The following is a 24,929-nucleotide window of genomic DNA, read 5'->3' on the forward strand; positions in this document are numbered from 1 at the left end:
CAATGTAATTTCAAATCATTCTTTAAACAAACATTTTTAAAAAATTTTATTGAGGTAGGACTTCCCTGGTGGCACAGTGGTTAAGAATCCGCCTGCCAATGCAGGGGACACGGGTTCGAGCCCTGGTCCTGGAAGATCCCACATGCCACGGAGCAACAAAGCCCGTGCGCCACAACTACTGAGCCTGCGCTCTAGAGCCCGCGTGCCGCAACTACTAAAGCCCGCACGCCTAGAGCCCGTGCTCCGCAACAAGAGAAGCCACCGCAATGAGAAGCCGGCGCACCGCAATGAAGAGTAGCCCCCGCTCGCCGCAACTAGAGAAAGCTTGCGTGCAGCAACAAAGACCCAACACAGCCAAAAATAAATAAATAAATTTATTAAAAAAAAGTTATTGAGGTATAGTTGATTTACAATGTTGTGTTAATTTCTGCTGCACGGCAAAGTGATTCAGTTATACATATATATATATATATATATATATATATATTCTTTTTCCTATTCTTTTCCATTATGGTTTATCACAGGATATTGAAATAGTTCCCTGTGCTATATAGTACGACCTTGTTGTTTACCCATTCTATATATAATAGTTTGCATCTGCTAATCCCAAACTCCCAATCCTTCCCTCCCCCACCCCTCCTCCCACTTGGCAACCACAAGTCTGTTCTCTATATCTGTGAGTCTGTTTCTTCAACAAACATTTATTAAGTACCTACTGTGTGCTCGGGGCACTGGATGAAACAGGGGCCAAAATCAATCAGTTCCCTGTCCTTATGGGGAGACAGATGGCAAACAAGGAAACAAATAAATAATAGATTTTTTTCAGATATTGAAAGTATATAGCTATTAGATTCATAAAACAGAGTGACTGGAAAGATAGTGACTGGAGAAGGTCCACGTTAGGCCTTTAGGGGACTGGAACACACAGGTTGAGCCCCCAAAGGCAGGAGAAGGTGGCCAAGTGAACAGGTGCAGGGAAGAACAGTTCAGGAAGATTTGAGTAGCATGCGCAAAGGCGCTGCGGTGGGAAAGATCCAGGGTCCAGGTCCCTCACCCAGACACTGGGACAGGAGCGTCAGTCCTTCCAGCTTCCACCCAAGGTATCTTCCAAATACACAAATCCCACCGGGTAAACTGTCCGGCTTAGAGTGTTCCCGAGGCTCCCTGTCCCCTGTGGATCATATCCAAGCTCTTTAGCCCTGAGCTGGGCACCACTCGGCCTCTGCGCTCCCCACTACGGACCCGAACGCCCTCACGGGCAGTCACTCCAGGCCCCACCCCAAGCCACTCCCCACACTCTCAGCGCCGGGACAATGCGGTCCATCCCGCCTCACCATTGGACAGTTTCGGAGAGCATGGAACGCTGGTTGGCTGACGTGGCCGTCAGTTAGAGTCAAGGCCTTGATAACCGGTCCCCGAGCTTCGAGGGGGCGGGCTCGGGTGCGGGCGCGGCTGCGGCTGCGGCTTCAGGTAAAGCGCCAGCTTTCGGGGAACCGATGGGGTCCTGGGGGGATCAGGGTACGCAGCGGGAAGGGGCGCTGCGCTTCTAGCCCCTTTGCGGGCTCAGCGCGCTGCGACGGGGCGGGCGCTGTGTCCTCTGGCTGGGACCCCTCCCACACTGGGAGTCCCGGGTGGGCGGCGAGCAGAGTCGGGGGGCTCTGGATTCTTGAGGTCTCCCACTTCCCGCCCTTCAGGAGCTAAGTGGGGGGTTTTGTTCGCCCCCTGGCACCGCAACCGACTTCGGGATGCTTTCACAGAGTCCCTCCTGGACAGCTTGGGGACCCGGGTCCATCCCCTCGCTCTGGACCTGAGTGTGTGTGCGTGTGTGTGTGTGTGTGTGGCGGGGGGCGATTCGGAAACGGTGTTGGGGGGAGGGACGGATGGCCCCCGGGCCGGCAGACAATGGACAACGGATGGAACCGCCCGGCGGCGTTTCCTGTAGGAAACTGCTCTGTCTCCGTGAGGCCGTCCTGAGGGGACGGGGGGGGGGGGGTGCTGACCTCAGTACCTCCCCCTCCCCCCATCATCAGCCTCCACTCCCACTTCAGGGGTCTGAGAGTCCCGCCCCAAAGTTAGGGGGTGCCACCACCCAGAGCCTCAGTCCGGGAAGACGCCCCCTCCCCAAGACCGGGATCTGCACTGTCCGCCTCATACCCCACCCCTCAGGTTTTGTGAGCACAGCTCGGAGTCCCAAAATAGTCCCTGGGGCGGGAGTGGGGGCGTGTGGCGTGGGCTCTGACGGCCTAATAAGGGGGTCTCAGGCAGAGGATCCGGATCTAACCTTGCCAGCTTGGGCAGGGAGCGGAGGAGAGGGGAAGGCAGTTGCATGCCTCCACTCCGATGAGGCTGCAGCCCCTGGAGCCGCCACGGTTTGGGCCTGCTCTTCCCATCGGGGACACACGCAGGGGACAGGCGGGAGTGCAGGCTGGGAGGGCCGACCCCCTCTGGCTCTTTGCCCCTCCTGCGGAGGGGAGGGCTGTTTATAGAAGGCCGTCAAGTGGAGGGGTCAATGCAGAAACACTGGCAAAGCTGCTGGGTTCAAATCCTGCTTCTGCCCATGTACGACTTTGGCTGGGTCACTTAATCACTGTGTCTCAGTTTCTCCATCTGCACAATGCGGGAAAGAATAACCTACCTCAAAGGGTTTACCTAGGATTTTTGTTTAAGTTAACACCCATAAATTGCTTAGAATAGAGGCTAGCCCGTAGTAAATGGCAAAAGTCATTGGCATATTTTTATTTACCATTCTTGGGGCATCCACACATTTTTCAGGTCAGTCTCTGGGTCTGGCTGCTCCAGCTGGTTTGGGTCTTAGGAATGGCTCACAGCTGTTTTTTTGAATTCCCAGGGTCTCAGATTTGGGTGTAACCAGGTCCCTGGAGGGGGGGGGGGGGCGCTGACTCCACGGAGTCACACGGCCAGCTGTGTGTGAGGCAAGCCCAGACCCCTAAGCCCCAGCCCAGGTTTTTTCCATGACCCAGCTCTTCCCTGACAGTTTCCTGAAAACAAGTCCTGAGAGGCACTGGCTGTCCTCCGTATTGCCCTGCTGGCCGGCCCCTTACAGCCAGTGTGAGGGGACGGGAAACAGCTGCTTCAGGACTGGAAGTTCCCCGTCACTCTCCCTCCTTGGGGTGGGTTGGGGGAGGTGTCAGGGACCCAGGCTGGACAGAGATGGTGAGTGGGAGGGTTCCCCCAGCTGTGGAGTAGAATGAGTCAGGTAGACCAATGGGTGCTCAGTTGCTGGTGGGTATTAGGCACGCAGGTGGTCATCAGGAGTGCAAGAGACCAGAAGGGGTGACTGGGAAGGTTGCCAGGTGGTTAGCACAGATGGGCAGTAGGTCAGGAAGAGTACAGATCGGGTCTGGCAGGCACCTGCTGGTGGAGGGCTGGGCGGACAAGAGGTCCCCCGCAGAAGATGAAAGCCCAGTCTGAGGGCATTTCCCATAGGCAATTGACTTAACTGCTTTATGCCCTCATTTCCCCCATCTGGAAAAAGGGGGAAACATCCTACCTTGCAGGATTATACTTGTGGGGGGGGGTTACATTTAATCAGGCCAGGCATAGAGTAGGCACTTGATACAAGGTGCTTTCCCTTCCCTGAGGGTTTTTCATGTGAGCTCTTCAAAGCCCCATCTTTCCTGCCCTATGCTCTCTGAATCAAATTTCTGGACTCAATATTTGTCCTTGTTAAATATCACATTATTAGATGTGGCCCAATCTCCCCAGTTTCTTAGAGCCTCCATCACATCTCCTGAAGTGTCTCTATCCCTTTAGCTCTAAGCATAGCCACAGCTCTGGGTTTTTTGTTTGTTTGTTTGTTTTTGTAGTTTTGTTTTCTTCTTTTTGGCCTCAACACATGGCACGGCTTGTGGGATCTTAGTTCCCTGACCAGGGATTGAACCCGGGCCCTCAGCGGTGAAAGCACCGAATCCTAACCACTGGACGACCAGGGAATTCCCTAGCCACAGCTCTGACAACCCGGGTGCTTGTGGTTCCACTACAATCTCTTACAAGCCAAGGGCAGAGCCCTGTGGCACTCCAGTAGAGACATCCCAGGAAGACTGGTATCGATTGATTTGCATCCTTGGTGCATCTGGCCCACAACTCTCCATCATTCCTAAAGGATCTCACAAGTGACCCTGGTATAAATTCAGATGTACATGAGCCCTCGAAGGGCTTCCAACCCTCGCCTTCCTCTTCTGAATGTTCACACTCCACCCCTTTGAGCATCAGTTTCTAATTTTCCCCAGGGACGGAAGAAAACTCAGCAGGTCTGGAATGCACCTCACCCTGCCCCCACCCCAGCTGCTCTTGTTCTCTTGACCATCATCCTCTTTTTTTTTTGCCACGCCATGTGGCATGCAGGATCCTAGTTCCCCAACCAGGGATCGAACCCTTGCCCTTGCCGTGGAAGCACGGATTCCTAACCACTGGACTACCAGGGAATTCCCCTCTCTTCTCCTTTTGATGCCCTTCCTGCCTCCTCCTGCCCAGCAGGCGGAGGCCTGGCATGTGAGAGTCCCCACAGTCATTCATTCCAAACTTTCTTTTTTCTTTTTTATAAATTTACTTATTTAATTTATTTATCTTTGGCTGCGTTGGATCTTCATTGCTGCACGCGGGCTCTCTCTAGTTGCGGTGAGCGGGGGCTACTCTTCGTTGCGGTTCGCGGGCTTCTCATTGCGGTGGCTTCTCTTGTTTCAGAGCATGGGCTCTAGGCGCACAGGCTTCAGTAGTTGTGGCACGAGGGCTCAGTAGTTGTGGCTCACGGGCTCTAGAGCACAGGCTCAGTAGCTGTGGTGCACGGGCTTAATTGCTTCGTGGCATGAGGGATCTTCCTGGACCAGGGCTCGAACCTGTGTCCCCTGCATTGGCAGGTGGATTCTTAACCACTGCGCCACCAGGGAAGTTCCCATTCCAAACTTTCAAGGCCACTTGAGGGAGGAGGGAGGAGGGAGGAGAGGGCCTCTGTGTGTGTGGGGTGTTGGGGTGGTGGTGGAGAGGACCTCTTGGGTCTGTTTACTCACTCAGAGTCCGGACTGACCCCAGAGGCACAGCCAGAGGGACAGGGCCCAGCCCCACTCTCACCCCCTCTGGGGGCTACTCCAGGAAACATGGCCAAGTTTGCCCTGAATCAGAACCTGCCTGGTAAGTGTGCAAAATGGGATTTGCATGTGTACAGATCCACACTTGGCACCCAGATGCAGACACAGCCCTGCAGCTCCCTCCTTTGCAGAGTGGCCAGAGGGCCCTTTATAAAGGTGGACAATGTCATGGCTTAAAATCTGCCTCTGGTGCCCTGTCACAGGTGGAATAAAACTCCATCTCCTCATGGTGGCCCAGAAGGTTCCCCACAGTCTGGTCCAAGCCCACATCTTCTACTCCTCTCCTCCCTCCCTTCCTTCCCTCTGCTCTGTACATCCTCGCCTCCACCGGCTCTTACTCAGGCCCACCCTGGTCATTCCACCCCAGGGCCTCTGCATGGGCTGTTTTCTTTTAGGAACCTCCTGTCTCAGCTGCTTCCTCCCCCTCATTCAGGGCTCAACTTGTAAGTCCCCTCCTCAGGAAATCTGCCCTGACAGCCAGAGCCCAAGTCTGTCAGTTATTCTCTATTTCATCTTGGAATTATTATTATTGCCCTAAGCACCATTTGGAACGACTGTGTTTATCTGTCTCCTATAAGAGGGTAGGGATGCTTGTCTTGTTCACTGCTATGTCCGCAGCACCTAGAAAAGTGCTTGGTACATAGTAGGTGCTCAATTAACACGTGAACGCTCGACTTTTTGGGAGCAGAGAGGCGTTTAAGCCTTGGGTGTGCAATCCAGGTGTGCAGGGTTTGGTGCAGGTGGAGTCGTGCAGGCGTGTCGTGGGGCAGTGGGGACGCGCTCTCCGGGTCTCTCCGGCTTGACGCCCCTCCACGCCCCTATCATGCCCACAGAACTGGGCGGCCCTCGCCTGTGCCCCAGCGCGACTGGGGGAGCTCGCAGCCCGAGTTCGCCCTACTCGGTGGAGACGCCCTATGGCTTCCACCTGGACCTGGACTTCCTCAAGTACGTGGAGGAGCTGGAGCGCGGCCCCGCCGCCCGCCGCGCCCCGGGCCCCCCGCCCGCGCGCCGCCCCCGCGCGCCACGGGCCGGCCTCACAGGCGCGCGTAGCCCAGGCGCCTGGACATCCTGCGAGTCCCTGGCCAGTGACGATGGCGGAGCACCGGGCGCTCTCTCCCCGGGCGCGCCGTCGGGGCTGATGCTGCCGCCGCTATCGCCGCGCGCACCCGTGCGCAATCCGCGCGTCGAGCACACGCTCCTGGAGACCAGCCGGCGGTTGGAGCTAGCGCAGGCGCACGAGTGCGTGCCCAGCCCCGGCCGCGCGATCCCGCGCAGCCCGCGCGGGTCCGGCCACAGCAGTCCCGCCCCCAACCCGGCCCTGGCCTCGCCCGGCCCTGCGCAACTGCAGCTGGTGCGCGAGCAGATGGCCGCGGCGCTGCGGCGCCTGCGCGAGCTCGAGGAGCAGGCGCGCGCGCTGCCCGAGCTGCAGGAGCAGGTGCGCGCGCTGCGCGCCGAGAAGGCGCGGTTGCTTGCTGGGCGCCGGCAGCCCGAGCCCGACGGGGAGGCCGAGGCGCGCCCGGACAAGCTTGCTCAGCTGCGGCGGCTCACCGAGCGCCTGGCCACCTCTGAGCGCGGCGTTCGCGCCAGGGCCAGCCCCGGGGCTGACGGCCCCGACGGGTCGGCTTCTAGCCTCAGCGAGGGTGCGCTGCAGGTCCTCGACGGGGCGCCCCAGACGCGGGATACAGGCACCCAGACTGTGCCGGAGACTCAAGAGGCGGGAGCCCAGGCGGTGCCCGAGACCCAGGAGGACGGCGTGGGGGCAGCTCCCGAGACCCTCGAGGCGGAAGCGTGGGTGACGGAGGCTCTGCTGGGGCTGCCCGCGGTCGCCGAGCGCGAGCTGGAGCTGCTTCGCGCCAGCCTGGAGCATCAGCGCGGGGTGAACGAGCTCCTGCGGGGTCGCCTGTGCGAGCTGGAGGAGGCCCGCGAGGCTGCCGAGGAGGTACAGGCAGCGGTGGCGGCCCGGCCCCAGCCGTGCGAGGCTGCCACCCAGACCCCGTGGGGTTGTGCCGAGAGGGCCACGCAGACCGAGCCCGCTGTGGAGGCCCCTGCCCTGACGCAGGAGAACCTGCCCGGACCCACGGATGGGGACAGGGCAGTGGCACCCGCGGGTGAGTCCCCCTCCCCGTCCCTCGCTGAGCCCTGGTTTGCTGGCCACCGAATTCGAACTCAGTGTCTTCATCTGATCTCCGCCAGGTACCCTCAAATCCATTATGAAGAGGAGAGACGGTACACCTGGCGCCCAACCCAGCCCCGGACCCAAGAGCCTGCAGTTTGTTGGGGTCCTCAACGGAGAGTGAGCACTTTCCCCCTCCCCATGGCAGCATCTTCTGGGACTGGAATGGGGTTTGAATCCCAGCCCTGCCCCTCGCTCGCGGCGTGGTCTTGGCAAGCCTCAGTGTCCTCATCTGTAAGATGGGAACAGCCACTCCCACCTCGCAGGACTCCAGAATGAGCCCCCAGGGGAGGCTCAGCAGATGCCTCCCACCCTGCCCCCAGGTACGAGAGCTCATCCAGCGAGGGCGACAGCGACAGCGAGGACGGCGCTGCCGAGCTCCCGAGGAGCAGTTCGTCGGGCTCAGGAGACGACAGCGGCGGGGGATCCGACTCCGGGACCCCTGGCCCTCCCAGCGGCGGGGAGGCCCGGGACCCCGAGCCGGAGGCAGAGCCAGAGCCTCAGCCGGGTGCGCAGGGGAGGTGAGCAGCGCCGCGGACACGGAATAGGAACGGCTGCTCTCTTTCCCGTCACCCCACTCCCCATCCCAACCCCTCCTTAGCCTCTCCCTGTCTCCGTCTCCCTGGCAGTAGGTGCGAGCTGAGCCCGCGTTTGAGGGAGGCGTGCGCAGCGCTGCAACGGCAGCTGAGCCGGCCCCGCGGAGTCGCCCGCGACAGTGTGAGTGCGGGGAGAGGCCTTCGCAGGAGTCATAGGCCCGCCAGGGACCTCATCTGACGCCTACCTAGGGAAGAGCATCGGGTTCTTTAGAGTTAAGAGGGTCCCAAGTTCCGTCACCTCGCGCCAGGGCCCTCCACGGATCCCAAGCTCTCCAAAGGGCTCTTCGCCCCAGGACAGGGCTGATCTTTCTCTGATTTCCCAAAAGGGGTCCGCCCCAAGCCCCAGCCCCACTCCCGGACTCCCCAAAGGCAAGCGCTCACCGCCTTCCGCCACTTCAGCTTCTTCCACAGCCTCTTCCTCAGAAGGGGAGCATACCTGCCCCCTCGAGCCGGATACCCACACTAACTGTACTCCCTCCTCGAAAGGGGCGTGGCCCTAGGGGCGACCATCCTCCCCTGCCTGGGTTCCCAGTCCCGCCCCCACACCCTCCCTGCCACCCAGTCCTGGACCCTCGCCGATGTGTTTCCCCCCGTCCTGGCAGGGCGCGGCGCGCCTGGTGGCCCAGGAGTGGTTTCGAGTGTCGAGCCAGCGGCGCTCTCAAGCGGAGCCCGTGGCCGGGGTGCTGGGCGCGGTGGTGCGCCTGGGACGTGAGCTGCTGGAGCATGTGGTGAACCTGACGGATGGCAACGGGAACACAGCCCTGCACTACAGCGTGTCCCATGGGAACCTGGCCATCGCGAGCTTGCTGCTGGATACAGGTCAGCATTGAGGAGGGGTGGGGAGGGCAGCAGGGAATAGGGAGCCAGGGAAGGGAGAATCTGGGCAGGTCCTGGCTGGGAGCACCTGGAGAAGGATGTAGAGAAGGGCTGGCCAGGCAGAGGGCACCACTGGCCCTTCTCTGGAGGTTACATGACCCGTTCTGGATAGATTGACCGCTCTGAGCTGTGAGCTCTGCCCTGACCTGCCTCTCACTTTGCAGGGGGAGGGTATTCTGGGCTTTGGGATTGGGTAGACCTAAATGTAGAGGAATTACTTCATCTCACCAGCTTTAGCTTCCTCCTTTGTGAAACGGGGGATGCAATGCCTCCCTCTCTGGGCAACTGTGATAACACCCACTTAGAACAGTGCCAGGCACGTAGGTCAGTCAATGGTCCCCATGCCTTCTGTCCCTGAATCTCCAGCCTTGGCGTTCACCTCGTTCCTGAGCCCCAATATCCATCCACTGCCTCTTCAGCCTCCAGGGGAGGTACTGACTGGTCAGGACTGTGATTACCTCCCGGGCTGGGACACTGGGCCTGCAGTCCTCCACCACCAGGTCCTGCATTGGCCCCATCTCACACACATTTCTATCAGCTGTCTCAACGTTTCCCCCTCTGGAGCAGAGATACACACATTCAGGTGTTGCTGAGCCCACAGACACATATTGAGAGCCTTCCAGGTACCAGTGCAGTGCCAGGATGGGGGTGGGCCACCCCCATGGGACTCACAGCAGAGGGGACAGTGGACAGTAGACAAACTGATTGTCCACCAAGAGCTCTCCTGGGTGTCCTCCTTCAGGTCCAGTATCCTCTGGGGCCTGCCCTGCCTCTCATTCTCACTGCAGGCTGAGGCAGGTCCTGCTGTCCCATCCCGCATGCCACCCCCCTAAATACACAGATCCATCCCATTTCTGCAGGTCTTGGTGACCGGGGGGGAAGGGCACAGCTGCTCTGGGCTGGACATGGAGCTGGGGCTTGGGAGGAGGGGACAATGCATGAATTCAAAAGGTATTTCCTGGGACTTCCCCAGCGGTCCAGTGGTTAAGACTCCACACTTCCAATGCAGGGGGTGCGGGTTTGATCCCTGGTCAGGGAACTAAGATCCCACATGCTGCACGGCCAAAAAAAAAAAAAAAAAAAAAAAAAAAAAGGCATTTCCTGGGCAGCTCCTGTCTTTTTCTTTTTTTAAGCTTAAGTTCGTTTTTTTTTTTTTTAATAAATTTATTTATTTATTTTCGGCTGTGTTGGGTCTTCGTTTCTGTGCGAGGGCTTTCTCTAGTTGCGGAGAGCGGGGGCCACTCTTCATCACGGTGCGTGGGCCTCTCACTATCGCGGCCTCTCTTGTTGCGGAGCACAGGCTCCAGTCGCACAGGCTCAGTAGTTGTGGCTCACGGGCCCAGTTGCTCCGCGGCATGTGGGATCTTCCCAGACCAGGGCTCGAACCCGTGTCCCCTGCATTGGCAGGCGAATTCTCAACCGCTGCACCACCAGAGAAGCCCGGCATCTCCTGTCTTAAAGGGGGCTGAGGACTGGGGCTGTGGAGGGTGGCAAGGCAGTCATCTTGGTTGCAAGGCCCGAGGCTCCTTGGATCCTCTTATTCCCTGCATTTGAACACGCCCCCCCCCTTCAGCTCCAACTTTCCAGACCTTGCTGTGGGCCTTCTGGTTCTCACATGGGTCAGCCCCTCTGGTCCTCCCCTCCCCCAGGACCCAGAGCCCTCAGTGCACCCTCCACGCAGGGGCTGTTTCCTCTCATCTCCCTGGAATGAAGGGCCTGGACATGGCTGTGTCCTCCTTGTTCTTTATCTCCACTTCCATACCGTTTCCCCTTCCTCCTTTAGTCCCATCTTGGAGCCTCTAATTGATCAGACCACTACTCCCTCCGCCCCTTCTGACTTCTCCCTCTCACCTCGTCACTCTTCATTTCTTGAATCTTAGCTCCTGGCTGGTTCTCCTCCTCTCCAGCCTAATCCTCACCAATATTAGTTTCCTGATGAATGATCCCTCCCAGTTCCTGGCTTCTCAGTTCCTTTTTTTTTTTTTTTTCTGGCTATGCCACAAGGCATGTGGGATCTTAGTTCCCCAACCAGGGATCGAACCTGCACCCCCTGCAGTGGAAGCATGGAGTTTTAACCCCTGGACTGCCAGGAAAGTCCCTTCTCAGTTCCTTGAACTACTCCTCTCCCTTCACCCTGACATCAGCCTTACACTTGTAAGGTCACCACAACACCTTGATGTCATCAGTAACTATGCCCCCTCCATAATCTCACTTCCTAGCATTCTCTCCTGAACTCTCACCTTCCAACATCTCAGCTCACTGTCTCCTGTTGCCCAACTCCCACAGTCCTTGAACCTCGTGGGACCAGTATCCATTGCTCCCACCCCATTTCACTGTTCTGTCTCCTTGCCTCCTGGCCTATCATTAACTACTCCTTTATGTACCCTTCAAACCCGTCCCCATACCCCTCCCTCGTCTCAGCCTACTTGCCTGGCAGACCCCAGTGGGGCACACAGTAGACCCTCAAGTGTCTGTTGAATGAATAAGCTTTCATGAACAGGGGCTCTGGGTGTGTGTGTGGGGGGAGCGGAGATAATTATCAATTTTACTTGATAATCATCAAGTAAACATAATTTCCAATAGGGGTAAGGGCCATGACAAAATAAAACGAGGGGAGGGAATCAAGAAACAGGGTGATCCTTTAGCTTAGCAAGGCCTCAGGGAAGGGAAAGGGAGAGGGAAAATAGGTGGGTCCCCTGGCTAGCTGCAGAGACCCCATTTTGGTTATTTCTCTGAGCCCCCTTCTGTGCCCAACACCCTCCACCAGGGTCACAGAAGCTTGTGGATGGAATGGACACCTAGAGAGTATGCCACACAACTAGGGAACACCCTTAATCCTGACTTAACCCTTTTACTCCCCAGCCGGTTGTCTCAGATCCCCTCTCACTAGGGCACCCTCTCCATGACCCTGATCCACTCCTTTCCCCAAACCTCTCCCACCCATTCATCTCTGCAGACTGTCCCTAGACTTGTAGAGCTTTCAGAATGGTGGGGTACACGAGCGTTAAACATTCTGGGGAATGAGGTCCAGAAGTAGGTGCTGTGCTGTGAGGAAGAGGGCCAGGATGGTAACAGAACTGACCCCAGAAGAAATGGAGCTGATGTCTGTGTTCAGTTCGGAAGGATGGGCAGCAGTAATCAGGCTGTTAGTTTCCTAGGGCTGCTGTAAAAAAGTGCCACAAAGTACCACAACGTGGGTGGTTGAAAAGAGAAATTCATTTTCTCGCAGAAAAGTCCAAAATCAAGATGTTGGCAGGGCTGTTTCCTTCTTAAGGGCTCAGAGGGAGAATCTGTTCTGTGCCTTTCTCCAAGCTTCTGGTGGTTGCCCGCAACCCATAGTGTTCCGCGGCTTATGGCAGCTTGTCTTCTCTGCCTTCTGCATCACATAGCTCTTTGTCTTTGCTTCTTCCGAGGATACCAGTCATATGGAATTAGGGCCTACCATAATGACCTCATCTTAACTTGATTATGGTTTGCAAAGATCTTATTTCCAATTAAGGCCACATTCACAGGTACTGGGTGTTAGGAGTTCAACATATCTGTTGGCGGGGCGGGGGGGGGGGTCGGACACAATTCAATCTGTAACATAGGCTTGGGGGAGAAAGGACAACTCTAGAGGAAGGAACAGAAGTTGATAACAGAGCCTCAGAGGCGGTGGTGAACAACGGCCTGTATTCCAGGTGCAGTGGGGAGACACAGGAGGGCTCTAAATAGGTGACGGGGCCAAATTTCTTTTGATCTCTTTCTGGCTGCTGCATGGAAACTGGAGTGGACTTGGACACCAGGGGGGCCTGGCTGGCATTTCTCTGGGGGATCAACAGTGGTGGCTTGGTGGGTAGTAGCCGTGAAAATAGAGACGTCCATTTATCTCATTCATCGAGCAGCTACTAGGTGGCAGGTATTACTCTAGGTACTGGGGGATACAGCAGCGGACAGAACGAAGCCCCCAACACAGTTTGAAATAGGGAGGTGAGGAAACTCTTCACTGAGATGAGATGCGAGCAGAACCCTGAAGGTAAGGGAGGAGCTATGTGGATCTTGGGGGGGAGAGCTTTGTAGGCAGAAGCAACAGTAAAATCACGCATGACCCTCAGTGACCAACCTGACTGAACAAATGAACCTGAGGCTTGGAGGGAGGTGAGTGGACTAGGGGGTGTTGGCTTCTTGGTGGACTGACCCCTCTTCTCTCTCCCAGGGGTCTGCAAGATTGACCACCAGAATCAAGCTGGCTACTCCGCCCTCATGCTGGCCGCACTCACCTCTGTGGGGCGAGAGGAGGACATGGCCGTGGTCCAGAGGCTCTTCCGCATGGGCAGTGTTAATGCCAAGGCCAGCCAGGTGTGTAGATACCTCCTCCCTGGCTCCAAGTCCAGGGGTCTTTTCCACTTCTGGAGCCAGATGTCTGTGACCCCCCCCTTTCCCCCGGAGCCCACACCAGCCCTGTCCCCTTCTTTCCCATTCCCCAGACGGGACAGACAGCCCTCATGCTGGCCATCAGCCACGGCCGCCAGGACACGGTAGCGGCCCTGCTGGCATGTGGGGCAGATGTGAACGTGCAGGATGCAGATGGGGCCACAGCGCTGATGTGCGCCAGCGAGTATGGGCGCCTGGACACTGTCCGGTTGCTCCTGGCCCAGCCAGGCTGCGACCCCGCCCTCCTGGACAACGTGAGCCACCATGGGGCTGGTGGGGTAGTCACACCTTGGTTCAGGGACCTGACTGTCCCTATCATCCCTCAGGAGGGCACCAGTGCCCTGGCCATTGCCCTGGAGGCTGAGCAGGACGAGGTGGCCGCCCTGCTGCACGCCCACCTGAGCTCAGGCCAGCCCGGTCCCCCGGTGAGTGCAGCCCCAGCCCCAAGAGACAGCTTCCCAGCTGCACAGCTCAAGGATCCCAAGTGAGCCCCAGGAAGGTGGCTTCTCTTCATGCACCCCGGGGGAGTACCAGGGGTGGGGAACCTGTGTCTGAATTCTGTGTGGCTGGGATTTGATGTTCAACCTGCAGAACACCCAAGGGCTAGACACACCTTCACTTTACAGGTCATGAACCTGAGGCCTCCAGAGGGGACATGCCGTAAGGTCAGAGTAGAGCTGTCAGACCTAGGTCAGACCATGTCGTGTCAGTGGACTGCCTGTTACTGCCCCCAGGGAGGCTCACAGCAAAGGAATAAGGGGCCCTTTAGAGTGAGGGGGCAGGGGAGGGGGTGCAGGCTTTCCACAAGTCAGAGCTTCAGGGTTGGAGACGATGAGTTTGCCCGCAGCAGGCAGGAAGGGCTGGTTTGGGGGCAGAGCACTCAAGTTTGTCCCCAAGGGGGAGAGGCTTATGTTCAAAAGGCAAGTGCCAGGCTGTTCTCAGCACTTTCATAATTAAAAATCATCCTGGGACTTCCCTGGCAGACCAGTGGTTAGGACTCCGCACTTCCATTGCAGGGGGCATGGGTTCAATCCCTGGTCAGGGAACTAAGATCCCACATGCCTAAAGAACCCAAAACGAAGCAAAACACCAACTCATGCTGTGAGCCTAGCCGTCCCGCACTCTCCTGTAGAGACGGGGGAAAGGAGCCAGGGAGGCCAAGTGCCTCTTCCAGGTCACATGGGACAGAGGTGGGATTCAAGCCCAGGTGCTCTGGCTCTGCTGTAAAAGGTGGGGTTCCTGCTTAGGCAAGGTCAGTGGACAGAGGCAAGACCTCCACTAGGCTAAGCAGCCCTGAGTCTAAGGGGGCTGAAAGCCAGTGTCCTGCCTACAGGAGACTGACGGGAGCCCCCCCTCAACCTCTCTCACCAGCTGCCCTCTGACCGAACCACGGCCAAGCCTAGTGAAGGAGGCTGCAGTGACAGTGGAGAGGACCCCCCACCTCAGTGACTAGCCTGACACACTGGACCTGGATTGGGGGAGAGCTTTCCCTTGCCCACCTCGACCTCAGGGCACAGCAAGGGTCAGGGTCCACAGGGAGGGGCTCAGCTTGAACTCTGCAGGGTGAGGTGGGGCCTGAGGCACTCTGGTCCACTCACTCCTCCAACCTTCTCCCTTAATAAAACATTCCTAACTCAGCTTGTCTTGTTTTGGAGATACACACAGACACGTGGTTCTCCCTCAAAAAGAAAACGCGTTGTTGGGGAAGACAACCTCCCCGCCCCCCTTCCAGGGTGCAGTGGGTCAGTGCAGACCATCTGAGGGTCCCATGGGAGAGTTTTATAAGCTTAGTGGCAACCCAGACAAAACCCCAAGTTTACACAGAATATAAACGCTTTATTAACAGCAGATCATCCTCGTGGGCCAGGTGGTCGACCCAGACATCCAGGACCCTGTAAACAAACCCAAGTATGAGATGCTGACAGGTCCCCCTCAGCAAGTGGCAAACTCCCTCCCCCGTCTTGCCAATCTCAGCAAACCCTTTCTTCACACCCCGCCACCAAGAGCCCCTCATCAGTATGCTTGGCGAAACCTCCCTACCACCAGCCAAAGGTCTAACAGGGACCTACTCTGTTTCCCACTCCAGTTGTGCACTCACCAGTCCCAAGTTCAGCGCAGCCTCCGAGCCTCTCGCTCTGACTCCAATAGGGTGAGCACGTCGCCCTCGCGCACGGGGCCTTTCACGTTTCGGATGATGGAGCGGCTCGTGTCGTCCATGAATTCTACGCGCACCTATGGGGTTGACGCGGAGTGGGGGGAGGGGGCCGGGAAGAAGTCAGGGTCGGCCACAAACTCGCACCGTGAGATAGACAGCTGATTTAGATTCAGAGAACGTGTCTGCTTAGACACACTTAAAAAGGGGACTGAGCCTGGGAAGTAGGTCTGGGCCGGGAGAGAAGCCGGAGAGGGGACGAGGCGTGGAGAACAAAGCTCTCGAGCGCCAGAAAAAGCCACTGGTGGGGGACAACTGCCGCTCTGGGCCCGTCGGGGACGGAAGCACAATCGTGAGGCGTGGAGCTACACAGTGGTCGTTGGGATTGGCTAAGCCAGGAGAACGAGGTATGTCAGAACCCGAGGAAAGAAGTCGACCGAGCCCAGACCCGGTGGGCAAGCCCTCGGCAAAGGCTCGGACCCTCCGTGAGCTTTAGGAAAAAGGGTACGTATCGGTTCTCAGATACCAGGGCACAGAAGTCATCATCGGAGACTCAGACCCCAGACCCCCCCAAGCCCCCGCCTCCTCGTCTCTCCAGCTCACCTGCGTGCACTGTCCCTGCGAACCGGTCCTGCCCAGCACCTTGGTGACCTGGGGTAAAGAAGCTGGGATCAGATCTGGACCACCCGGTTCCCCTACTCCTTCCTCCCTCATCCGGGCCCTCAAACCCGGGCTTCCGCCTCACCCTGGCAAGCTTGATGGGCTGCACACGGCTCGTATCCATGATGGTGGCGCGGCGCCTGTCGGGCGTAGAGGAGTCACGTGTTTCGGAGAGAACATTTATAAGGCGTCCTAACCCCGCCCACTCCCGCTCTCGCGAGACCATACTCCATGTTCCCAGCAGTCCTCGCGGGAGAGACGTCACCGGTGCCCTTCAGCGCAGGGGAAAGATGGCGTCTGCTACCCGCTTCATCCAGCGGCTGCGGAACTGGGCATCCGGGGTGCGCGGGGCGGGAAGGGCTGCACTGGGGAGGGTGGGGCTGTGGGCTCCTTGCGCCCCGGACACGCTCCCGTTACTCACCCCCCTCCTGCACCTCTGGGGCTGAGGCCAGTGGTGCCGAGATTCCTCTAATAAGACGGGATCCCGCGCTCAGCCCGGAACCTCCAACTCTTGACCCTTCCAGCCCAGGGCACGCCCACCTCCACCCCCAGCCCTTGGCCCTCTCTTGGCTGGGGTCCCACTCAGGCCTGGGATTTACCTAGTCCTTCTTAGCTTTGGATCTTGTGGCCCCGGCCCCCAGCTTTCCTGTTCACCTCCAGGGCCCATATCCTTGTCGCCAAATGCCCATCTCCCGCCTTCCCTTCATTTGTCTAGCCCCGGACTGCCCAAGGTTCGCTGGCCTTCTCTTCTGGGGTGCCCTGCGGGCTGACCTCCTTCCTCTCTTTCTCCCACAGCAAGACTTGCAGGCGAAGCTGCAGCTGCGTTACCAGGAGATCTCCAAGCGGTGAGCAAGCCCCGCTCGCTGCCCGGACTGCAATCCTGTCCTTCTTCCATCAAAAACAAAACCCCTGTTCTTTTAGACCCCTGAAACACTGGGCTGAAATCCTGCCTCCAGCCGCCTAGCTTGCTGTGGAGGCGGAGGTTTGCCTTTAATCTTGCTGGACTATGTCGGAGAGTGGTGCTCGTGGAACAACCAGATGGGGCTTGAATTATGAGTGGGAATCCTCAGTGTGATTTGCAGTCCTAAGTGTGGCCCTGCTGGTTAGTCTTATCATCCCCAAGCTACACATGAAAATATTTGAGGCTCGGAGAGACTAAATCATTTGCTTAAAATCACTCAGAAGCCAGTGAGTGACAGCTGGGATTTGAACCCAGAAGTGTCTTGATTTCAAACTCATTTGAGTCCAAAAATTACTTGACATTTACAAATCCCTGATGTGTCCTCAGCCCTCTGGGATACCAGTGCGAACAGGAAAAATTCTTCTCACTCCTTTCATGGAGCTCATATCCTGGGGAGGAGGGAGAAACATAACATAGTAGGGAAATGAACACAGCAAGTAAAAAACATTGTTCTAGAATGCTCTGAAGACAAAACAAAGTGAATAAGCTGGAGGGCGGCTACCTCAGATCAGGTAATCAGCAAAGGCCTCAGGGATTGACATTTGAGTCACCTGAAATGCCAAAGGATAGTTATTAAAGAAAACATTCCGGGCAGAGGGAGCAGTAAGTGCCAAGGCCGTGCAGCCCGGCCCGGCAGAGCCAGAAGTAGGAAGGAGGCTAGTGTGGCTGAAACACTTTGAGGAATGGGGAATAGCCATATGTATGAGTGGCAGGCAAAGGTAAGGCAGCCATGGAGGGTTAGCATGAAAAGAAGAACAATAACATTAAAATAACCAAATCTATGTGAATGCCTACATGTTGTGACTGATTCCAAATATCAAAAGTTTTAAATTGCTTTTCCGTCCAGGGTACTTGATACAGTTGAGGAAACAGTTTTGTAAAATTTTCAGCTTTTTTTTTTTTTTAAGGATAATGGCGCCCCCTAGTGATTCATTTAGGCCTTTCCGTTGGGCGCTGGTTCTTTTTATCCTTTCTCTGCTCGTTTTCTGTTGGTCCCTGCCCAACAGAGGGTCATCTCTGCACTCCAGGGGTTAAGCAGATTCTAACTTCAACACAGGATATTGCTTTTTTTTATTTTATTTTATGTACTTAAAAACATTTATTTATTTATTTATATAAATTTATTTATTTATTTATTTTTGGGTGTGTTGGGTCTTCGTTTCCGTGCGAGGGCTTTCTCCAGTTGCGGCAAGTGGGGACCACTCTTCATCGCGGTGCGCGGTCCTCTCACTATCGCGGCCTCTCTTGTTGCGGAGCACAGGCTCCAGATGCGCAGGCTCAGTAGTTGTGGCTCACGGGCCTAGTTGCTCCGCGGCATGTGGGATCTTCCCAGACCAGGGCTCGAACCTGTGCCCCCTGCATTGGCAGGCAGATTCTCAACCACTGCACCACCAGGGAAGCCCTATTTATTTATTTATTTTTGGCTGCGTTGGGTCTTCATTGCTGCGCACGGGCTTTCTTTAGTTGCAGCAAGCGGGGGCTACTCTACGTTGTGGTGCGTGGGCTTCTCATTGTGGTGGCTTCTCTTGTTGCGGAGCACGGGCTCTAGGTGCACGGGCTTCAGTAGTTGTGGCTCACGGGCTCTAGAGCTCAGACTCAGTAGTTGCAGCACATGGGCTTCGTTGCTCCGTAGCATGTGGGATCTTCCTGGACCAGGGCTCAAACCCATGTCCCCTGCATTGGCAGGCAGATTCTTAACCACTGCGCCACCGGGAAGTCCTATTTGATTTTTTTTAAAGTTTTAAAAAATATATTTGTTTATTTATTTTTGGCTGCATTGGGTCTTCGTTGCTGCGCGCGGGCTTTCTCTAGTTGCGGCGATCGGGGGCTACTCTTCGTTGCGGTGTGCAGGCTTCTCATTGCAGTGGCTTCTCTTGTTGCAGAGCATGGGCTCTAGGCGCTCGGGCTTCAGTAGTTGTGGCACTCAGGCTCAGTGGTTATGGCACACGGGCTTAGTTGCTCTGTGGCATGTGGGATCCTCCCAGACCAGGGCTCGAACCCGTGTCCCCTGCATGGACAGGTGGATTCTTAACCATTGCGCTACCAGGGAAGTCCCTAATTTATTTTTTATTTATTAAAAAACATTTTTTTGGCCGTGCCGCACGGCTTGTGGGATCTTAGTTCCCTGACCAGGGATCGAACCCGGGCCATAGCAGTGAAAGCGCCGAGTCCTAACCACTGGACTGCCAAGGAATTAGGATAATGCTTTTAATATTAAGTTCTTAAACTTTGTTTTTATCTGTATTTCTTTTTTTTCCTTTGGTACAATGACTATCATTTGTTTTAAGAAAAACTTAAGTCCTGGCAAAATGATTATCAGAAAAAAGTTGGTTAAAAACCCAGATGAGGGACTTCCCTGGTGGCGCAGTAGTTAAGAAACCGCCTGCCAATGCAGGGGACACGGGTTCAAGCCCTGGTCCGGGAAGATCCCACATGCCGTGGAGCAACTAAGCCCGTGCACCACAACTACTGAGCCTGAGCTCTAGAGCCCGAGAGCCACAACTACTGAAGCCTGCATGCCTAGAGGCCGTGCTCCGCAACAAGAGAAGCCACCGCAGTGAGAAGCCCGCGCACCGCAAGGAAGAGTAGCCCCCACTCGCCACAACTAGAGAAAGCCCGTGCACAGCAACGAAGACCCAACGCAGCCAAATAAATAAATTTTAAAAAAACAAACAAAAAAACACAGATGAATGAGAACCCGATCTGTTTATGATTTTTCTATCTTTTCTGCCCTCCCCCTCTGCAATGGTTTCCAGGGAAGCTCATCTTTTGTTAGCGATTTTGTTTGTTTGTTTGTTTTGTTAGCGTCTTTTGTTAGCGAGGTTAGCGATTTGTTTTCAGGCCTCAAACTTTGTATATTGACCCCAGGGTTTAGTCCAAGCCAGGACAGAGCTCTGTTCACTCCCCCTCTGGCGGCAGTGACCACGAGGTGGCAGCAGAGACCTCAGAGGACAAAATGCTCTTTGAGTAATAAGGCTTGATCCCAGTAGACTTCTTCAGAGAGTTCCGGAGAGAACTGGAAACCCAGAGGTTCTGCAGCCTGGCCTTTGGGGACAAAGCCCCTCAGAATGAGCCAAGTCTGGGGTTGTTTCCCCAGCGTTTGCTGACCATGATTACTTGGTAGGTGATGGGCAGAGTCCCAGGCCCCAGCCTCTTCATTTCCCGAGGACCTGTGGTGGAAATGAGGCCAGCTGCCAAGCTCTGGGCCATGGAGGGGTGGGAACAGGCCTCCCTCATGAAAGGGTCCTCCATAGCTGCCACATTTGGGGCAGGTCGGGGACCTGTGGTGGGGCAGACCCAGGCCTGGCCTTCCAGCACCTTCACATCCAGTGCAGGGGCTCCCACCTGGTTCTGGGCATTGGACCCTCCCCAGGCATATGGTCATGGCATTGTATCAAGGGATACCCCTGGCCTGCAGCACATCCCAGGGGCTGCTGACCCCAAGCCTCGTGACTGAGGTGATGGGCCCATGTTCCAGCCCAGCCACGCAGTGAGAACGACTTGTCATTTTTGTTTCAGTGCCCATGTTCTTTCTCCTCAGAACTCAGCCTCCTCCCAAGCTCCCCGTGGGCCCCAGCCACAAACTCTCCAACAATTACTACTGTACACGTGATGGCCGCCGGGAAGCCACGCCGCCCTCGATCGTCATGTCCTCACAGAAGGTGCTGGCGTCAGGGAAGCCAGCAGAGAGGTGAGGATGCCTCAACACCCCTCCTGCGACCAGCCCTCTCTCCTGCTTGTGCTTTTCAAGGTCCCAAGTCTGTTGAGCATCAACTGTGGCAGGAAATGTACTGCCGGGGGCTTTTCATCTGAGAGCTCATGAATCCCTACCCACCCTGGGTGGGTTTCCTGCAAAGCAGAGGAATCTCCAAGGGCCCTTCAAGGGCCTTGGAAGAAGCCCAGGCATTGTTGTTTTTGTAATTTTATATTCTTCTTAAAGAGAGAATTGTATAAACCTCAGGCCCCTCAAAACCCACTTTGGTCTCTGGCCTCAGGCATTGTCTTTTAATTAAACAGGAACAATAATGTTATTTACTTTAGAGAGTTCTGCTGGGACAGAATCCCACAGACTGGGTGGCTTATAAACAACAGAAAATTGTTTCTCGTAGTTCTGGAAGCTGGGAAGTCCACGTTCAAGGTCCCTGCAGATTCAGTGTCTGGCACTTGCTTGATTTATAGATGGTATCCTTATTTTTGCCACACCACGCAGCATGTGGGGTCTTAGTTCCCCAACCAGGGATCGAACCCATGCCCCTTGCAGTGGAAGCGCTGAGACCTAACACTGGACCGCCAGGGAAGTCCCCACAGATGGTATCTTTTTGCCATGTCCTCACATGTTGGAAGGGGCAAGAGGTCTCTAGGGTCTCTTATAAGGGCACTAACCCCATTCTTGAGGGCTTCACCTTCATGATCTAGTCACCTCCCAAAGGCTCCACCCCATAACATCATCACGCTGGGGCATAGGATTTCAACATATGGATTTTGTGGGGACACATTCTGTCTATAGCAGAGTCGTTATGAGGATTAATCCTCATAATTAAAATCTGTAAGCTCAGGAATGGAGTCAGTGCCATATCTGCCTCCTGATAACTCCATGAGTTAGGCAGTGATGGCCCCTGCTGCAGAAGAAGAAATTGAGGCACAGAGAGGCCAAGTGACCTGCCTGGGTCACACAGCTGGCGGGTAGTAGGAGCATGATTTCAAAGCAGTTTGCCCAGACCCCCAGTGGTGGTCCTTGGCCCTTCTGCCAGTGTCCTGTTCTGGGGCAGCGGGAGTGGGGTGCGAGTGGGAAGGGGTGCTGGAGGAGGAGCCCAGCTATTCATGCTGGTTCTGGGACCAGGAGCCAAGGCACGCCGACCAGGGGTTCACGCGGGGCTCGGGGCAGAAAGGGGGCTTGTCAGCTCACCCTTTGGGGGACCCCATTGGAGGGCTCTGGACATTCTGAAACACCCTGCACTCTGGCCTCCAGATCCATGGTGTCAGCAGATGTGTTCCTGCCGGGGCAGGGGGGTCTCCCTCAGCTTCCTCCACACCGTTCTTTGGAACCCTGGGCCTAACTCAAGTCTGTTTTCATCTTCCAGCTCGGCTGTAGCAGCCACTGAGAAGAAGGCTGTGACGCCAGCTCCTCCCATAAAGAGGTGGGAGCTGTCCAAGGATCAGCCTTACCTGTGACACTCTGCCCCAGGGTGCCTGGCTAAGCCCTCAGGGCCACTGGAGTGCTTCCTCTTCCTTGGACTTTGGATTCCCTCTGGGGACAACGTGACCTAATTTATAAAAAATATATATTGAGTTCTCCAGAATCGCTTCTGTTTTTACTTTTGAAAGGACACACGGGCTTACTTGAATTTCAGGGTGAAGTTGGTGCCGAATCTCTTAATCCCATGAACGCTCCAGGAGCAGGGGAGGATAGTGGTTCTCGAGCTCCAGGGTGACGTGCTGTCACTGGGCACAGAGATGTCACCGTCCCTTTCTCAAGGGCCTGGCTCTAACTCTGAGAGTGTCAGAGCGGGTTCCAGGACCTCTGGGTGTTTGGGGGCACTGACTGTAAAGGACAGTGCGGCGGAACAAAAACGGCTCGCTTCCCTCTCCCCCGAGAGCTCTCCTAGCCATTGCTTGTGCGGACATTCACCAGCAGCCTCCCAGTGCGGCCCCCGCCTGACCTTGACCACCCTGCCGCTCAGCAGGTACGGCAGAGGACCGTGAGGGGGCTCACAGAGAAGGCTCACCTAGGCCAGTGGGGAAAGGCCTCCCTGAGCCAGGAACGTTTCTGTGTGGGCCTGGGGGGCACGAGGCAGAGTCAGCCCAGGAAAGGTAGGGGCTTCTTTCTGTGGAGGAATAAGCAGGGAGTGAAAGCTGAAAAGGAAATGGCCTTGATTTGGTTGTAGGAGCGAAGGGGAGCCACGCAGTGACCTCAGGTGGGGGAGTGTTGTGGCTGCCCTGTGGAAGAACCCCCAAACCCATCAGTAGGTGAAGATCAGCTGTAAGCCAGGAGAGTGTTGAGGCTGGCCCGCCCTTTGGAAGCTTGGAGCAAGGCAGGAAAAGGGTCACGGTCCCAGGAGGAGGTATAAGTGCCCCAAGAGTGGGTGGTACAAATGCTAAATGCTTATGAGAAGAAAAGGCTGGGAAGGCTTCCTGGAGGAGGTGGGATTCTGGTTGGAACAAAGGATGAATTCGATTCAGAAGGATCAGGAGGGCTGGGCAGGGTGTGCAGAGGCCACAAGGAGGGTAACGCTGGAGGGCTTTTTTTTTTTTTTTAATTTTATTTATTTATTTATTTTTGGCTGTGTTGGGTCTTCCTTGCTGCACGCGGGCTTTCTCTAGTTGCGGCGAGCGGGGGCCTACTCTTCATTGTGGTGCGCGGGCCTCTCATTGCGGTGGCTTCTCTTGCTGCGGAGCATGGGCTCTAGGGGCACAGGCTTCAGTAGCTGTGGCTCACAGGCTCTAGAGCACAGGCTCAGTAGTTGTGGCGCATGGGCTTAGTTGCTCCGCGGCATGTGGGATCTTCTCGGACCAGGGCTTGAACCCGTGTCCCCTTCATTGGCAGGTGGATTCTTAACCACTGTGCCACCAGGGAAGTCCTGGAGGGCTTTTAAAGACCCCAGGCAAGATGTGCCATTGAAAGTTCCTGAATAAAGTTTTATGACCCAGCCCCCTTCTGCCAAGTGAGGTAGCAGTGAAAAGATGGTTGTCAATGAGGATGCGGGCCCTCACTAGACACCGAATCTGCTGGCGCCATGGTCTTGGACTTCCCAGTTTCCAGAACCGTGAGAAAATAAATTGTTGTTTACTGTATAAGCCAAAAAAAAAAAAAAAAGAAAGAAAGAAAAAGATTTATGACCCAGACTTGAAGTTTGGCGAGGGAGTGCAGTAGGAAAGAGGTCTGACACCTCTTGAGCACTTCCTCTATTCCAGGTACCGTTCTAAATGCGTTATATCTGTGATCTTGGTTCCTTCCTGGAGCAAGCCTGTGAGGTTTTAGCTCTTGTCAAACCCTTTTACCCTCAACAGAAGAACAGGCGTGGAGAGACAAAGAACTCTCAGGCTCACTGAGAGATGGCCCTGAACCCAGCCGCTGATGAGTCTGCACTCAACCGCTACATATTGTCAGCTGGGTAAATCCACAACTTCTTCACTTTTTCTCCCTGGACCACAGATGCCAACCTCACAGGTGGTGTGGGACGCTCCCCTCCCCTCCCTTCCCCTCCCGCAGGCAGTCCTATTTGCTGCCCTTTCCAACTGCCTCTGCACCAGTGCACCTTTGCCTCTTACCCCGTGTCTCCTGGGAATTGGAGATTCTTATGAAAAAAAAATATATATATATGTATATATATACATACACTCCAGATGCAGCTATAATCTCTAACACTTTTGAATAAGCATGCCATCAACCTGCAAATAGAGGCCCTTCTGTGAAAATCTGGCCGCTTTAGTGTTGCTTCACGGGAAATTTGCACAGCTGTTACAACGCTGAGGACAGTGACTTGTCGTCTGGGGGGCCTGCTGGCAGTAGCGCTGCTTCTCCTAGGGGCAGAGCTGTAGATAAAATATTTATTTTGAAGAAGAAAACAGCAGCCAGTTGGATAGAAAACCTGCAGAAGGTTTGTATTTTATGTGCCTACGGGGTGAGCGTGAGAAGAGCAAGCCCAGGCTGCTTTCGCCTGTCTTGTTCCCAGAGTAAAGTATAAGACCCGCCTCCCTCTGAGGAGCCAATGCGGATTATGAGGTAGTGAGCGTCTGTGAGAACATCCAGGTGCAAGGGACAGAGGACCCAGGATGAAAGCCGAGAACCGACATTTCCTTCATTTATTCACCAAATATTTAAGAGCCTGCTATGTGTCAGGCTCTGTTCCAGGCACTGGGGATACAATGAGCAACACAGCATTCCTGTCCTCCTGGGCCTGACATTCTAGTGGGGAATCAGACAATAAACCAAATTAAATATATAAGTCGGGCGCTCAAGAGAAGCAGGAGGAGGGCGTGCCTGAGGGAAGTG

The 24,929-nt window shown here is 55.6% G+C and overlaps 4 protein-coding genes across 19 annotated transcripts in view; 2 read left to right on the forward strand and 2 right to left on the reverse strand.

The window, feature by feature from the left end:
* The window catches only part of HNRNPM (heterogeneous nuclear ribonucleoprotein M), a 177,307-nt gene that overhangs the window by 117,877 nt on the left and 34,501 nt on the right, over positions 1–24,929 (reverse strand). The window lies entirely within an intron of this gene.
* Positions 1,376–14,800, forward strand: KANK3 (KN motif and ankyrin repeat domains 3). Of its 3 annotated transcripts, none has more exons than XM_082381981.1 (11): positions 1,376–1,470; positions 5,032–5,148; positions 5,939–7,213; positions 7,299–7,398; positions 7,602–7,799; positions 7,908–7,995; positions 8,477–8,693; positions 12,946–13,088; positions 13,217–13,417; positions 13,490–13,588; positions 14,535–14,800. In XM_082381981.1, the coding sequence occupies exons 2-11, from the start codon at positions 5,115–5,117 to the stop codon at positions 14,610–14,612; spliced, it is 2,433 nt and encodes an 810-aa protein (XP_082238107.1). In that variant the 5' UTR covers positions 1,376–1,470; positions 5,032–5,114; the 3' UTR covers positions 14,613–14,800. The 3 variants fall into 3 exon arrangements, with proteins under 3 accessions (XP_082238107.1, XP_082238108.1, XP_082238106.1); XM_082381982.1 differs by having other exon boundaries at positions 7,911–7,995; XM_082381980.1 differs by having other exon boundaries at positions 13,217–13,588.
* RPS28 (ribosomal protein S28) lies at positions 14,979–16,201 on the reverse strand (the record flags this gene model as incomplete). 2 transcript variants are annotated; one of them, XM_082382017.1, is made up of 4 exons in its annotated part: positions 14,979–15,055; positions 15,233–15,395; positions 15,919–15,966; positions 16,061–16,201. In XM_082382017.1, 3 exons carry the CDS (start codon positions 16,199–16,201, stop codon positions 15,273–15,275), a joined length of 312 nt encoding a protein of 103 aa, XP_082238143.1. In that variant the 3' UTR covers positions 14,979–15,055; positions 15,233–15,272. The 2 variants fall into 2 exon arrangements, with proteins under 2 accessions (XP_082238143.1, XP_082238142.1); XM_082382016.1 differs by having other exon boundaries at positions 15,262–15,395; positions 16,061–16,200.
* On the forward strand, positions 16,266–24,129 carry NDUFA7 (NADH:ubiquinone oxidoreductase subunit A7; the record flags this gene model as incomplete). Of its 2 annotated transcripts, none has more annotated exons than XM_082382015.1 (4): positions 16,266–16,316; positions 16,771–16,820; positions 20,478–20,627; positions 23,945–24,129. In XM_082382015.1, 4 exons carry the CDS (start codon positions 16,266–16,268, stop codon positions 23,997–23,999), a joined length of 306 nt encoding a protein of 101 aa, XP_082238141.1. In that variant the 3' UTR covers positions 24,000–24,129. The 2 variants fall into 2 exon arrangements, with proteins under 2 accessions (XP_082238141.1, XP_082238140.1); XM_082382014.1 differs by lacking the exon at positions 23,945–24,129 and adding an exon at positions 22,018–22,236.

Source organism: Balaenoptera borealis (genome assembly GCF_965194805.1).
Source record: "Balaenoptera borealis genome assembly, chromosome: 2".
In the NCBI taxonomy this organism is placed as follows: Eukaryota; Metazoa; Chordata; class Mammalia; order Artiodactyla; family Balaenopteridae; genus Balaenoptera; species Balaenoptera borealis.